The sequence below is a fragment of the Natator depressus genome, chromosome 1, assembly GCF_965152275.1.
Source record: "Natator depressus isolate rNatDep1 chromosome 1, rNatDep2.hap1, whole genome shotgun sequence".
Lineage (NCBI taxonomy): Eukaryota > Metazoa > Chordata > Testudines > Cheloniidae > Natator > Natator depressus.
In genome coordinates this window covers 235,223,172-235,239,037 of record NC_134234.1, presented here as the reverse complement: position 1 = coordinate 235,239,037, position 15,866 = coordinate 235,223,172, and the positions used below count along the sequence as shown (strand labels likewise).

Genomic DNA, 15,866 nt, shown 5'->3' with positions numbered 1-15,866 from the left:
CAGTGAATCACTGAGAACATAGACCAGCTTTTAAAGTTCCTTAGACACCTCAACAGGTAGATAGGTGCCAAAATCCACCATGTAGGCACCACTGGCATTTTCAAAGCTCAGGTGCTACCTACTCTCCCTAGATTTCCCTCTGTCTGCATTTTCAAAGCAGCCTAAGCGCTGCTGCTACCCTACATCTAATGAACTGCTCAGAGTCCGAGCTCAAGCCAAAGCCCAGAGGCCCAGAAGCAGAATTCTTAAACTAGACAGGGTGGCTTATCTTGCCAGCAGGACTCAGTCCTTTAGGCATGCTCTGTTATCTGTCAGATCTTGCAGCACCAGGGACAGATGCAGGCCACTGATAGGTGTGGGGGCAACACAGCATGCCCACAAAAGACAACCAGGGCTTGGGGAAATATAGGGTGAGTGTGAGAGGGGTGTCAAGTTTGAGCAGGAGGTGGAGAAGGGGGAAGTGCCTATCTCTGATCCATTAGACAGGTGCACCAGGCCTAAGCCCCTTTCCTCTCCTCACCCCTTTCCATGGTATTCATACCTGGCTCGCTTGCACAGCTCCTGGCTCAGCTGGCTGGCTTCTGAGGATCCCTTTGCTAGGCACTTAACTACCCCCATGAACTTTACAGGGAGCCTTGGTGGCATGGAGATGCCTAACTCGGGGCTGAAAATTCCACTAAGTGGCAAGCTTCCTAGGAGGTAAGCATTGGTCTGCTCGGCCCAGCAACATCTAAATCCCTTTAAAATTAGCCTCTATGTGCCTAGAACAAGTTTGACAGCAGTGCTGGCATTTTATGCAACGTGTCCATTTTATATCTATTTCTGATCTGCCACATCCTGGTGAGGCTGCTTCTGAAATCTTTTTCTCCCAGAGTTAGTTCTTCTTTTTTCAGTTCTTGACAGTTGGATAGACTGCAGTTTTGTTTCCTTGTTCTGACCTGGTTAGTCTAAACACTTTGGCATAACAATGATCAGAATGACACAGTCACAGGATCATTGTCACTGACGCTGAGGGAGAAACAGAAATGAAGTTTCAAAGTCCAGTTTCTCTCTTTCTTCTCCAAGTCCGAGTGCACTGGCTGAGAAAATCCATGGCATATGCTGAATCTCTCTTCTGTCTTTTAGTACAAGCCTTTTGCTTCCTGTAAAACCTAATTGGGAGCAACTTGGCTCACTGTTTTGTAAAGGAAACTTTTGCTGCTGGGCTAAATTTTCAAAAGTACCTAAGTCACTTAGGAGCCCAAGTCACTTTTGAAAATGGAAATTAGGCTCCTCAGTCACTCAGGGTCTTTTGAAAACATTATCCATTGTATATTTGTAATGAAGTTGGGCCCAAATTGCACCTTTTGGATTTCATACTGGATTTCAACCCTCTCCCAAAATCCTGGGGTGTTTAGACTGGTGTTTAGAGGGTATGATTCAGGCATAGCTCTCAGGAAAAAACAGTGAACTTCTTATTCATGCTGCAAAGACATCACTAGCAGGTGTAGTCACACTGAAGTCAGTGAGACTGCTTGTGCAGGCACCTACTCACCAGTGGGAGTAAGGGGTTCACCATATGGTATAGACTTGTAACCCAATCATAATGGAAACATTCCCAAGGCCTGTTAAAAGGCAAGGACAATTCAAAACACTCTTAACAAACTCCCAGAGCCGAATGGTGCATGCTGCTGGCCAAGTGCCCTCAAGGTTCCTTCCTAACCTTGAAACACTGGAGCTGTTACAAAAGATCCAAACCCTGCCTCTTCCAGCACACCCAGAGAAGCGTGATCCTCAGAGATAAAGGGTGATCCTCATGCTCCAAAGTGAGGGAGTGGGGTAGAGGGCAGCAGGAGAATGAAGGTGGGTGGAAGGGAAGGAGAGACGGTGATAGCAGGAGAGTAGGCAAAGAGCAGATCAGATTGCGGGGGGGCGGGGGGGGGGAGGCAGGAGGGAGGAATCAAGGCAGAAAAGAAGGGAGCGGGCCGAGGAAAGTAACCAGGGGGTGAGGAAAAGTGGGTTGGAGTGAAGGGAACAAGCCAGGCTGGGAGGGCCAGGCCGACGGGGAGGGGAGTTCAGCTAGGGGCGTGCCAAGAAGGAGGGCGAGCTGCTCCAGTGGGCGGGCCGGCAGCTAGGAGCGCCGAGCCAGCGGGGGTCGGTGCGTGTGAACCTTTCGCCTGCCCAGCCGATCGGAAGCCAGGTGCGTTCAGTGCGCCCCCTGGGCCGGGGCGCGCCGGGGGAGCCCCGGGCAGACGCTGTGGGGGTCTGCCCGTTGCCACTTGGTGTGCTGGGGGGTGGGGGCTCAGGGACGCCCAGCAACAGGGGCCTTCCCCGCCTGGCTCCGAACTTCAGCCTGAGCCTCAGAGCTGGGCCCCAGGCGCAGAAGTTCAGCTCCGGGGCGCAACTTCCTCCGAGCGAGAGGAGTGCTCGGGCGCGGGGAGTCGGGCCGGGCTCCGCGCGTGGATCCCAGAGCGGGTGCGGCTGGGGCTAGGGCTAGGGCCGGGGCCGGGGCTCTGCCTTTTTGGCTGAGGCTTGTAAGAGAAGGGGCCGGGGAGCAGCGATCAGTGCCTTGTGCTGTTGGCTCAGTGCTCTGCAAACGAGGCTGCTGTTTTCCTCGGGGATGATCGTGGTATTCTGGTTACTGCCACTACACGCTTTATTGCCCTGTGCACGCACTCCCAAGCAAATGGGGGGGACTCCTCCTGTGGCCGAAGGAACTCGCCCCACCCGTTTCTCCCTTCGTTTTAATAAGGCTGTTTTGCGTGGGCAACATTGCTCCCTTCCCTAGGCATTTGCCGGACTGGTTTGTATATTTCAAAACAAACCAGACCCCTAGGGTTGTGTGGGTAAACCCGAAATGTTTTTAAGGAGTCTGCAAGCTACTTACAAATATTCAGCTCTGGAATCAACAGGGCCCCAAGTGATTTAAATGACTTTAAAAAAAAAAAAAAAAGCCTCCCCTGAGGATTTATTGCCCCCATCCCCACATGAATTAAACGAACTTTGAAAGTTAGTGTAATTACATGTGAAACTTGGACCTGAGGAAGAACTCAGTGCTTGGAATGGTGTCAAGATGCAGGGTAAGGCAGTAATTCTTCTCAATGCTTTTTGCCATGAATGAATGAATTGTGTATATTAAAAAAAAAAAGTTCAACCAAGGCAGCATGAATGTGAGTAAACTGACCTATCCTTAAGCCCATTGTGTACAGGGGTGTTGCAAGGAAAAGGCTGATAAAGAGCATTAGTATGAAATTGCAGAGTCACGGCCCTGGGCAAGTGCATGGGGCATTTGGAGATAAGAGGCACATGTCAGAGCAGGAGTATTGTGCTAGAGTTGTGGCATTCTTTAGACAGATGAAAAGGAGGACTTGTGGCACCTTAGAGACTAACAAATTTATCAGAGCATAAGTTTTCATGAGCTACAGCTCACTTCAGATGGTGATTGTAGTGAGGTATGCACAGTCCTTTTTGCGGGTTCAGAGAATGAGAAAGGATTGAGAATCAAAATAGGTGGTATGAGGAACTTCAGGGTTGAGGGGGGCCACAAGATCTTTATCCATGTGTGCAAGAGGGGGAAATGGTGGGGAACCACTGCTCTTGAGCTGCTGAGGCCATGTTGATATTACATGTTAAAATGTTTTTAAAATTGATTTAGGTATAAAACCCGCATGCAGAGACTCTTAAATCAATTTAAATGTGTTTATCTCAATCTAGTTTTAACTGATTCTTTATTCAGTCAAGATCAATTGATATAAGCCAATTTTAAACCAGTTTAAATGTGTCCACACTGTGGCTTTGCCCTAATTTAACTAAATGATCTGTAAAAGCACACACATAGTTAAACTAGTGCAATTTGGGCCTGATCTATGTGACACAGCTTACATGGATTTAACTGTGTTAGTATACACACTACAGCTTTGCTCCCACCGATGTAAGTGCCCTGTTACACCAACATAGTAACTCCACCTCCACAAGAGGCGTGGGGCTTATGTCAGTGTAATTATTGCGATGCTGTGTCTGTGTAGTCACAGCTTCATGCTAAAGCCCTGAAATTGACAAGAAAGCCAGGCAGCTAGAGCTGGCTGCCCCTGGCTCCCTGCTCAGGGAAGCGAGAAGCCGAGGTGGCTGCACCTTGCTCCCCACGGTGAACAGGGAGGCAAGAGCCTGGGGGGAAGGGGGGAGGGCAGCTGGGTTCCCGGTGGGGAGCTGAGAGCCCTGGATCTCAGCACGCTGCCCCTCTTCACTTGACAGACTGGCATGAGTTAGCATGGTTCTGCTCCCAGCGTGGACAAGATCTCTGAGATCTTCTCATTTGCCCACTCTTAGTAACCGGCACATGGAATCAAAGAGCTTTGTGGAATCCAACCAATTCTTAGGGTATGTCTACACTGTGATTAAAACACCTGCCGCTGGCCCATGTTGGCTCACTTGGGCTCGGGCTGCGGGACTATAAAACTTCAGGGTAGATGTTCGGGCTGGAGCCTGGGCTCTGAGATCCCATAAAGGGGGAACGTCTGAGAACCCAGGCTCCAGTCCAAGCCTGAACATCTACCCTGCAGCCCAAGCCCTGTGAGCCCGAGTCACAAGCCTGTGAGCCTAGTAAAGACAAGACAATTGGAGTTTTACCATAAGTTAGCAGGTCAAGGTAAACCCTAAACTCCTCCATAGTGTTTTCCTGGATCTGATAACACGTGAAAATTGCAAACTGCCTTGTCTTCACTAGGATTTTAGTGCATAAGAATTCACCTTTCCTTCCGTCCTTCCCAACCGCCCCATGAATAGACACTTAATAGACACTTGGAGCTTCTGAGATCAGTTTTCACAAATAGGGAAAATAGGTGAATACAGTGTTATAGTGAGCACTGGTTGTGACTCCTATATTTAGGACTATTATGACCCTTTCTTTGAGAAACTGTCATACCTCTATTGTTTGCAACAGGCCTTGGATATTCAGCAGGCTGCAGAAGTGCCCTTTTTCATTTTTCTCTTTTTTACAGTCCCATGAAATTCTGTTAATCTTTGCTGAGAGACAAATGGTTAAAGAATCACTATTTCCTTTCTCTCACCAACGTTTTCTCGAGATACTATTGCGAGCATGCCGCATTGTACTAGGCACATCTGAGAGCTGCTATAGTGGTGTGTTGGGGAAAGGGTGTAGGAGTGGGTTTGGCGCCTTCACCTCCAGACCTAGCATTTGGCCCAAGTGATCTGGGCCCCAGTCTGGGAGCACTGTATGGAGTAGAGGCCCTACCACCACCTAATAAATGTGTGGGACAATGGACAGACACTGGCTGATCTGGGTCCCCCCATCCACCAGCTAGCCTGTGGACACAGCTGCTCATGTCCCACAAAACTGGGGATGATAATAGTCTTCTGCTTCTAGCTAATGCAGTTCTGTAGTTCAAGCAGAAGCAGTCTATGCTGCAATGCTGAAGGTTCAGGCCAAGATGGTTATGTATAATAGAACTTTTTCTCTCTTTTGTAAAAATAAAGACCAACGCTGCGAAATCACCTACAAAAGAGCTGTGCTAAAAAATAATAATTGAAAGTTAGGAAATGCCAGATTTACAGTTGCCCCTGCAACCTTACTTTGACCCCCTGGTGTGTGTGTATTCTGATAAAGTCTTTAATTACATTATCACATACTATTTTTCCTACAGGACCCCTGCCTCCTTCAATGCATAGGTTGGTTGCATGAGGGGTCAGAATTATGGCTGCATGGGCAACCACAAATTTAACCTTTACTAACTTTCAAGTGCATGATTTTGCAACCCAAATAATAGTGGCCTTAATGTAGATTTTTGTTGGTGGTGGGGTTTTTTGTTGTTGTGTTGTTTTTTGGTTAGGGGCTATAGGTCCATCAAGGATCCTCCTGATATTATAAGCCACCTGACTTTTCTCTTGTGATTTATGAACAGAAAACCTTAAGCAAAATAACTCTTCAAATTATTCTTCGGGGCAGGGACAGTCTTTTGCAGAATACTTGTACAGTGTCTAGCACAATGGGGCCTCCACCTCATCCGAGGAGCCTAGGCAGTACTGCAATACAAATGTTTTAGTTAATCTTGATTATTTTATGTAATTTATAGTTCTGACATAATGTTCCATCCTCGCCAGAGCATTATGCTGTTGAGAGCAATCTCCTTGGAACTCCTTTAAAAAGCCTTGGGAAAAGAATTAACAGTTGCCTATGAATCTTGCCCATATGCTCAGGGTTTAGCTGATTGCCATATTTGGGGTTGGGAAGGAATTTTCCTCCAGGGCAGATTGGAAGAGGCCCTGGAGGTTTTTCGCTTTCCTCTGTAGCATGGGGCACAGGTCACTTGCTGGAGGATTCTCTGCTCCTTGAAGTCTTTAAACCACGATTTGAGGACTTCAATAGCTCAGACATAGGTGAGAGGTTTTCGCAGGAGTGGTGGGTGAAATTCTGTGGCCTGGGTTGTGCAGGAGGTCAGACTAGATGATCATAATGGTCCCTTCTGACCTTAGTATCTATGAATCTATTCTTTTCTCATTATCCAACTTTTTTTTTTTTTAGTGTATTCTTTTCCTGCAAATGGTGGTAAAACCTGTTCTTAATTCTTTCTAAAGGGGTAAAATACTTAAGCAAGTTTTGTTTTGATTACAAAGCAGGGTCAGTGTGTCCCTGAGTAGATGGAAATGAAGCAGTTACCTTCAAATACTGATAATCCACTCAAATATGTGAATAGCTTTATTGCAAAAAATGAGATACTCATGTCTATTATATAAAGATCATACTAATACATATAGTATGTTGCTGATACTTTTAAGTAAAAATAAAATAATTCTTCAACCCAGAAGAGACCTATTTCTGGCTACCATCATGTGCCCTGTATCCAGTTCCGATTCCTAAACAATTTAGAAAAACAAAAAATACCAAATCGAATGCTTCTGTTCTTTACAGGGTACAAGCAGTTTATATGTGGGGAGGGGAAGGGAGAGTGAGGGAGTGTGTGTGTGTGTGAGAGAGACAGACAGACAAACACACAAGACAATGACTCACTAAAAGCACAAATACTTTTAGTCTCTAAGGTGCCACAAGTACTCCTTTTCTTTTTGTTTTTAGTATAAATGTTAATTTGTATGTATAAGTATTTTAAGAGTGTATTGGCAGTTACCCGTGCCTTCCCTGCTCACACTTAAAGGTCACCAACAAAGCAGAGTGGGGAGGAATGGATTAGCACCCTGCTTCTTATACCAAAGACTGAAGTTCTCTTTTTTGCGGGGGAGGGAGTGGTTTAGTGCTGCTTTTTTTTTTTTTTTTTAAATAAATAGAATCACAAAAATGCAGGGCTGGAAGGAATCTCAAGAGGTATCTAGTCCATCCCACCCATCTGAGGCAGGATTAAATATACTTAGACCATCCCGGACAAGTGTCTGTTTAACCTGTTCTTTAAAATCTCCAGTTATGGGGATTTCACAACCTCCCTCAGCTAACCTGTTCTAGTACTTCACTAACCTTATAGTTTTTCCTGGTATTTAACCTACATTTCCTTGCTGCAAACTATGCTAATTACTTCTTGTCCTGCCTTCAGTGGACATGGAGAACGATTGATCACTGTCCTCTTTGTAATGACCTTTCACATATCTGAAGACTGTTATGTCCCCTCTTCGTCTTCCTTTAGGTCTTGTCTTCTGGTGTTCACACTCTTTTTTTTACTTTTGCTTTTTGTAATGTAATGACTGTACTAGCAAGCAAGTTTACTTAAAATATCTGCTCAATGTGCAGCACCAGTCAGCAAAGCTACAGAATGCCCAGACCTGGAAAAGAGCTCTCTGTAGCTGCAAAGCTTGTCTCTTTCACCAATAGAAATTGGTCCAATAAGATACTTACATGGTTACAACAATGCTGTAAACAGAATGTTAAGAACAGTTCGGAAAGGGATAAATAATAAAACGGATAATATGATGATGTTGCCTTGTGTATATATAGCTATGATATACCCACACCTTGAATACTGCATGCAGTTCTGGTTGCCCCATCTCAGAAAAGATATATTAGAGTTGGAAAAGGTACAGAGAAGGCCAAAAAAATGATTACGGGTATGAAACATAAGAGGAAGAGATTAAAAAGATTCGGACTGTTCATCTTAGAAAAGAGGTGGGCTATGATAGAGGTCTATACAGTCATGAATGATGTGGAGAAAGTGAATAGGAAAGTGTTGTTTACCCCTTCACAGAACACAAGAACCCAATGAAGTTTGTAGACAGCAGATTCAAAGCAACATAAGAAAGTACTATGCACTGTGTGAAGCAGTCAGCCTGTGGAATTCATTGCCAGGGATGTTGTGAAGGCCAAAAGTGTAACTGGGCTCAAAAAAAGAATGAGATAAGTTCATGGAGGATAGGTCCATCAATGGCTATTGGCCGAGATGGTCAGGGATGCAACCCTGTGCTCTGGGTATCCCTAAACATCTGACTGCCAAAACCTGGGAGTGGACAACAGGGGGATGGGTCACTCGATAATTGCCCTGTTCTTTTAAGCATCTGGCACCCCTCACTGGGTTATATAGACCATTGGTCTGACCCTGTACGGCCATTCTTATGATCCTGTGGATATTTATGGGAAAAACAAGTTGTAAATGAGTGTTTTTGGGAAGCATATTTTGAACTTATGAATGTAAGAACTTGTTCCAGAAGGATCATGCAATAAAAGTTACACTCACCCAGTCAGGCAATAGACAGTACCATGTAACCAGCCATAGCTAGCCAACGTATTTTGATTTATTTCCAGAAATTGTTTGGTGAATAATCTTGAATAACAAATAAATTCAATCATCCTATTTGTGGACAAAACAGAAAAAGTGGCTAAAGTTTCAAATATTCCACCAGAAAATATGAAATAGCTTTGATATAGTTCTGATTTTTGCCTGGGACACTTGGTTTACCACTCCTACTCTTAAAATCTAAACACACAAAATAGCATGGAATCTCTGACAAGAAGTTGTTAGAACTTAATACTATATAACTTCTGTAAGAGAGTGCCTTAGTCCCTATCTGCCACTACAGTGCCCTGTAATGCTATGTTGGCGTATCTGTTTTGTTCTGACTCAAGAACCACCCCAACACAACTTCTTACAGCTCATAGGAGTGTTCTTCGGGGCCTCTGATCCAAGTAGACCTAAGTCTCTACGGTGTGTTCTTGATGAAAACAAGACTGATTAGATACATTTCTTCTCCTGTCTTTTCTTCCAATGATGGTCTGGTGGAGACTTTTGATAACACATATCTATATCCTGAGCAGGCTCAAGTGCATGCAACTTTAATTATCCGGCTAGTAATAAAAGTCCATTTTATGATCTTAAGTGGAAAGATAAACTTAGGACTGTCTCATCATACCCACCGAACTTGTTAGGGAAAAGACATTGAAGATGTCAGTCTAACTTCATGTCCAGGGGAAAGTCTTGACTGTGTTTATAGTGCTGATGACTGAAGGTGTATTACGTTCTGTAATGAAACTGTTTTTATTGTGTGGTTGGTTGTTAAATGTTTTGGCTATATATTTTCATGCCTCAATGAACAATTCCTTGAAAAGGAGAACTGTAGGGCACCAAGAGGACTTTAGAGTTACAGCCTAGTGAAGATAGAGGGATTTGGTGTAGAGGTATTAAGTCTCAGCCTTAATTATGGCGTCGCTACAGCGCTGCTAGGGAAAGCTGTTCTAGTGAAAGTATCATCATACTTCTATTTGTTACACTCTTGGCCTAAATTTTCTCTTGTAGGTCTTCAGTGAGATACGCAGAAATGGCTGAACTTTCCCAGCTAATTGACAGCGAGGTGTTCCTGGCTTATGCTACCTATACAACCATTGTCCTTTTAAAAATGATGCTAATGAGTCTTGTAACAGCATACTTCAGAATGACAAGAAAGGTAAAAAAACAGGGATGTAATGTGGCAGAACCGGTTGAGAGTCACATAAAAATACAAAAGTATCAAAAGTATCTCTTCCCTTTTCTGCTTTAAATACTGATTTTTTTAAAATTATTTTTCTAATAATATTCAGTTACTTTCCTTAGTCTGATGGTGCTTCAGTTAATGTCACTAACGGAAAATGCTTACCACTGTAATTACAAGGCAGTCTCTTTTACAGACACATTTGAGTTACTGTATCTCTCTGCTCCTGAAACTATTCCATTCTTCTGTATAGAAATCCTTTCTCACTGGTGGATTCTCTCTCGTTGCCCAGAACACGCTGTCTCTTGAGCACGCACCTTATAAAGCAGATGTTGTGAGATTTTTGTGTCAAGCTAACCAAAGAATAATGGGGGTGGGAGGGTGGGGAGGAAATACACATCTTTCCAAGCTGTGTGTTTTGCAGTATTCAGTCTGGAAGTAACAAAGGACTATATAATTACCTGAGAGGAGAGGTAACAGCCTCCTAATGAGTTAAAGGCCGATGGGAGGGGAGAAGCTCACCTGGCTACTGCTGCCACATGGGAATCCGAGGGAAGAAAGCAAGCAAGCTGGCAGCAATTATATCTACCATCTCTTCCAGATGGCTTCCCAGACCAGTCACATCACTTCTGTCTTGGCAAGGTTGGGCTTCCGTCAGCTTCTGCTCTCCTCCAGCCCTCACTGTAACTGAGGCCTCCTCCACACACACAAATTGTATCACTTTAAGCTATACTGTACTGGTATAGTTAGAGCAGTACAGCTCTACTCGTGTGGACACAGATATACAGCTCCTTTATACCAATATGACTATTCCCAAATGGGAATAAGCTGTACTGGTATAAGGCACCATTTTTACCAGTATATCTGCTTCCACGCTAGGGCATGTAGCATTATAACTACATAGGGGAAAAAAAAACCTACCCCCTCACTCACGTAGTTATACTAGTACAAAAGCTGTTCTGTAGACTAGGCCTGATTTTCAGGTTTGGCATTTTAAAAGGCTTTGGTGCATGTATGTAACGTCAGTTAGGATTACTGGGATGTTAGGGACCTTCTTTAAGAGAACACTTACACCAAGCTGCAGGAAGGTTTTATGTCTTAGCAAGAAGAGCTGCATTTTATCTAATGCATTTGGTTGGGGTGTTTGTTTGTTTGAACAGGCCTTTAGTAACCCAGAAGATACAGCAACGTTTGGCAAAGGTGAGAATGCTAAGAAGTTCCTGCGGACTGACCCAGACGTTGAACGTGTGCGCAGGTAATACCACAGAAGTCTATCAGAACGATTCTTGGATAGCAGAATAAAGCTATTTTATAGAATTATTTACAGCCCATTCTCTCTAGGTCCCATATATATTTTGTTTTGTTTTGTTTTATGTGGTAATCTAATGGAACAAGTGTCTAAAAAGAACATAATCGGATCAGCAGATGTATTAAATAATATATGAATAAATATATAAAATTAACTACCTGGGTGGGCAAGGGCCCTGATTGTGGATGAAAGCCTGATCCTGAACAATATCCGATGTGTGTATGACTGGGGGGTGGGATTGTAAACCAAGCTTAAAAACTGGACTGAACTTTAGTGGGTTATAGTAAGTATAAATATGCTTCTTGTGCAACTTACACAGGAACAGCTGTGATTTCTGACCTTTCCTTTTCAACTCTTGCTATAAAGCAAAGGAAATTGTGGGGAAGAGGAATAGGTGTATTACCTATTAAAATCATGGAATTCAAGATAGTATCACAGGGCCCCGCCCGGCGAGGTGTTGTACTGAGTGGGAGTTGAGGCCTCTTCTTTCTTTGCATAATGGAATCCATAGGTTACCTACCCTTGCACTAGTTATACAGGAAGATGGATCAGTCTTGTGGTCCTATAGTCTGTTTAAAAAAAAAAAATGGTAATGTGTCACTTAGCAATTTATTAGAATTTAAGAGCATTTCCATTCTGCCCTGAGTCTTTCTCTAGGGGCTGAATATTGCTTTGAAACTTTTTTTTGCTTTTATTTAGTTTGCAGTGACATTCCTCTATACTCTCACAAAAATATTACTTACAGATACTTTTTGATAAACCATTGCTAATCCCCCTGCTGTCCCCCCCCCAAAAAAGGAAATTTTTAATTTCATTCGGCTTTCATGAAGACTAATGGCTTATGTGGTATAGTAAAAAAAAAATAAAGCAAAAGGGATTTTATCAATATAAAAATGGCTAATAAACATGGCCCACAACTCCTTCTCCTAATGGCTTTAATATGAAGTTATGTCTTTATTCCCACCGCTGGGGAGCAAGCTACCAAATGTCAGTGATGGGGAAGACTCTTTTAACATAAGCAACAAGACTCGTTGGAACCATCGCTAGGAATCAAATGCATCCTTGCAAAGGTAGATTTATGTAGAGAGGATTCCACTTATCCTGATATTAGCAATTTCCAGTTAATAGCAACATATTGCTGGGAACCAATCCCATCCCATTAACATCGCTGTGAATGGGATTTGGATATTGGCACCGGTTTACTACCAACTCTTTTGGGAAGAAAGCCCCCAGCTGAGGGAAGGTTTGTGAGGCAACAGCCAAGAAAGGAAGTGCTGGGATGACTTCCGTCACTTCAGCCCTGCAAACTTGTGGCCAGTGCTCAGCTGTCCCAGCTCCTGGGGAACTGTATGCAGGGAAGGAAGTGCTGGGACTTGCTGAGCCCTGATGCCTAGAGAGCACAGGGAGAAGTACGGTGTGGCCCCATCGCCCCTGCTCCATGTAGAAAGCCCTGGCATCTGGGCTGCAGCCTTCCTCCTTACCACTGTAGGGCTGCAGCCAGGAAAGGCATGTCCCAGCACTACCTTCTCTAGCTGCAGCCTCGCAAACTGGCAGACTGCTTATTAGCACCTGCTGGATGGTAGCAATTTTTTCCTGGCAATGGAGGGATTTTTAATAAGTGGAATCTACTGTAGTTCCCTGAAGTCTGTTCTGAGTGGCCACTAAAGAGTCCAGGGCAATTATTTATAAGCCTGGGGATTTTCCCTGAGGACACTGGCCAAAAGTTCCCCCTCTGTGCGTAGAGTTGTTTGCTAGGTGTCCACTTGGATGATGGTCACAAAAGTGGCTGCATTTCAGTGAGAAGTCATTCCTGTATGTGTATAGCTTCAAAAAGATGAAAAGGGCCATGTGAAAGTAGAATATTAACTTTACTACCATAGTAAATTGTCCATGTAGGATACACTGTTGTTTTAAAAAAAACAACAACAAACAACCTATTAGAATTACACACACAAATCAGTGTTAAAATTCTGTCCTAAGCCCCCCTCCCCCGAAGCCATAGACAGAGCCGTAACTAGGCATTTTAGCACCTGGGGTGAGCAAGCATATTTATGCCCCCTACTGTTTCCCCCCCCCCCATTATTTTTCTACCCCCATGGCTTTCCACCCTGTTTGCCCCATGCCCTGTTTGCCCCACCCTGGTTATGGCCCTGTCCATTGATTCCAGTGTTGGTGCTTCCACAGAACAGTTAACTCACACCAGGTCAACTTACTCAATTAACATTGCAACACACATTCTTTTTACAACAGTGGTTAACTTTATATGCTCTTGGCAGACAGTTATTATGGGTTTTTTCTTCTGCAAACTTCATGACAACTGAAGAATGAAGCATACTGTAAGAGTGATTTAGCTTTAGTTGGATTTATTAGTATAAGAAGGGGCCTAATGACATTTCTATGTTTAATGCATATTTTGAGTCTGTTTCTGCTTTTAGGATAAAAAGCAATGCAAACCGTTCCTAATCTGTTACTGGCTAGCAGGGAAACCTAAGATTATTAGTGGTAGTGCCAAACAGCAAGGCTCTTGTTTAAATTTAAATTTTCCCATAGTTGTGGAATGAGAGGAAGAGTTCTAAGGGCAGGTGTGGAAGAGCATTTTCAGATCTGGGGTTTTGGTTGGGGCCCATTTCAAATAATTTGATTTATGGCATCAAAATAACAATAGCTGAAAACGGTGTGGCCTAGCATTGGAGAAGAGGAACAAACAGGACGCTCATTAGGTCAGAGTGCTCAAAAAAGAATGTTCTGCAAGATGGCTATTAAAGTACTTTCTAAAGAGATCGTTAGACCGACTATCCAATACAACTTTAATATTTTGGACTGCTTTTCAGTTAAATTGTACCTCCAATGCACTCCAGACAGGTATAAAATTTAAAATACAAAATAAAAGCCAAGGGGGAAGGGAAGGGAATTGAGGGATGTGCAACGGTAGAAAATATGTTTTTCATATTAACTTTGCTAAGACTATGCATGTACATAAAGATAAATGTGTGTTAGTGTGGTCCTTAATTGTTAACCCTGCTTTGAAGATGCAGTAAAACTTTCTAAGTCTTTTTTAAACCAGTGCTTTATTCTGCAAAGTGTAACACTGTACAACAACTTTCTTTCCCCAGAGGCCACCTGAACGACCTTGAAAACATTGTCCCATTTATTGGCATTGGTCTGCTCTATGCCCTGAGTGGCCCTGCTCTGTCCACAGCTTTGCTGCACTTCAGGATCTTCGTTGGGGCTAGAATCTTTCACACTATCGCGTATTTGACACCTCTCCCCCAGCCTTGCAGAGGCTTGTCTTGGGCAGCTGGGTATGCAGTTACTATCTCAATGGCATACAGGCTGCTGACAACTGGATTGTACCTATAACTAGAACACAGTCTCATCACCCCCTCGACATTCCACATGAAGTTTCTAACAGTGCATTAGATTAAACATGGCTATCTTTAACGAACTGTCTAATTTTTGTAACAATTTTTACATGGTGGCTAGGGCTGCATTTTTAACAAAGAGGCTCTTCATTCCTGTTTGAAATGTTTCTCTTCAAAGCAAAAAAATTCCCTCCTCATGTCCTCTCTATTCAGTCTGCTTTGCCAAAAAACATTAGTTTGAATGTTCTCTCTGTGATTTGTTGAAGGCTTAAGATTCTGAAAATATGACAGTGCTGTATCGATAACATGTGTGGTGATTTTCTACAGATGCATTCTTTTGGGCTGTATCTCCGAAGCCTAAATCAATAAAGACAAGGAAAAAAAAGTGTGTTTTGAATTTTTGTTTTTGTTTTGACTCCTCTAACTGCAGCCAGCAAATAGGATGTCACAATGAATCAGAGAGAGATTCAAATCACACAGTTCTTTGAGGAATGTTTACCTTAATAATAAGATATAGCAAGTAATGCCAGGCCTTGTAAAGAATTTTTGATGAAATTGGTATTGGTGTAATCCACTATGGGATTAAAAAATGAAACTCCAGCAGATCAATTTTCTCAGGCTAATAGCATATTTAATATATTGTGTATATATGTTTTTTTCTGGGCAAGGTCCTGTTTTGTTACACAGGTGAAAATTTGAATTAACTTTTTGGAGTTACTCCAGATTTATGGCTGTGTAGCAGCCCTTTTAAGGATGTGTGTCTTCACCATGGGAGAGATCCACATAAGAGAAGGAGCTAGATTTTTGCTTATGTGTATTCCCAGACAATACATAGGTGGCTATCTATTGAATGCATATGTTGTGGTGTGTTTCAAAAATAGATCAATAATGGAAGATCTTGCTCTGAAAGTGCAGAGTAAAGCTTAAACTTGCTGCTGCTGATGATCTGAATGTGTGAATGTCACAAATGTTTCATACAATACCAAAGCAGTGCTTGAATCTTTCACGTCTGTTTCTGTAGGTCTTACTCAAATAAGATCACTGGGTTCACATTCAGATGTGTTTGAAGAAATGGCTACTTTCTTTAACCTACAGTGTGTGGTGCATAGGTCATTACCAAGAATGAGCATGAATGAAGCCAATGTCTACTATGTAACTGCCTCTTTAATAGTTACATTAGTTAATCTTGCTGCGGCTTTACCCCAAAATGTGGTCTCTCTCCCACTAGAGCAGAGCCATGCTGAAAGGCAGTCCAGGCAGTGTCCTGAGAACTCTCTCTGCTTCCCCTTTCCAGAGACTGC

At 43.2% G+C, this 15,866-nt stretch overlaps 1 protein-coding gene across 1 annotated transcript; it reads left to right on the top strand.

Annotated features, from left to right (window-relative positions):
• The first annotated feature begins 2,025 nt into the window (after nucleotides 1-2,025).
• MGST1 (microsomal glutathione S-transferase 1) lies at nucleotides 2,026-14,943 on the top strand. Its single transcript, XM_074949379.1, has 4 exons — nucleotides 2,026-2,179; nucleotides 9,723-9,870; nucleotides 11,055-11,149; nucleotides 14,317-14,943. The coding sequence occupies exons 2-4, from the start codon at nucleotides 9,745-9,747 to the stop codon at nucleotides 14,561-14,563; spliced, it is 468 nt and encodes a 155-aa protein (XP_074805480.1). The 5' UTR covers nucleotides 2,026-2,179; nucleotides 9,723-9,744; the 3' UTR covers nucleotides 14,564-14,943.
• The last annotated feature ends 923 nt before the right edge of the window (nucleotides 14,944-15,866 follow it).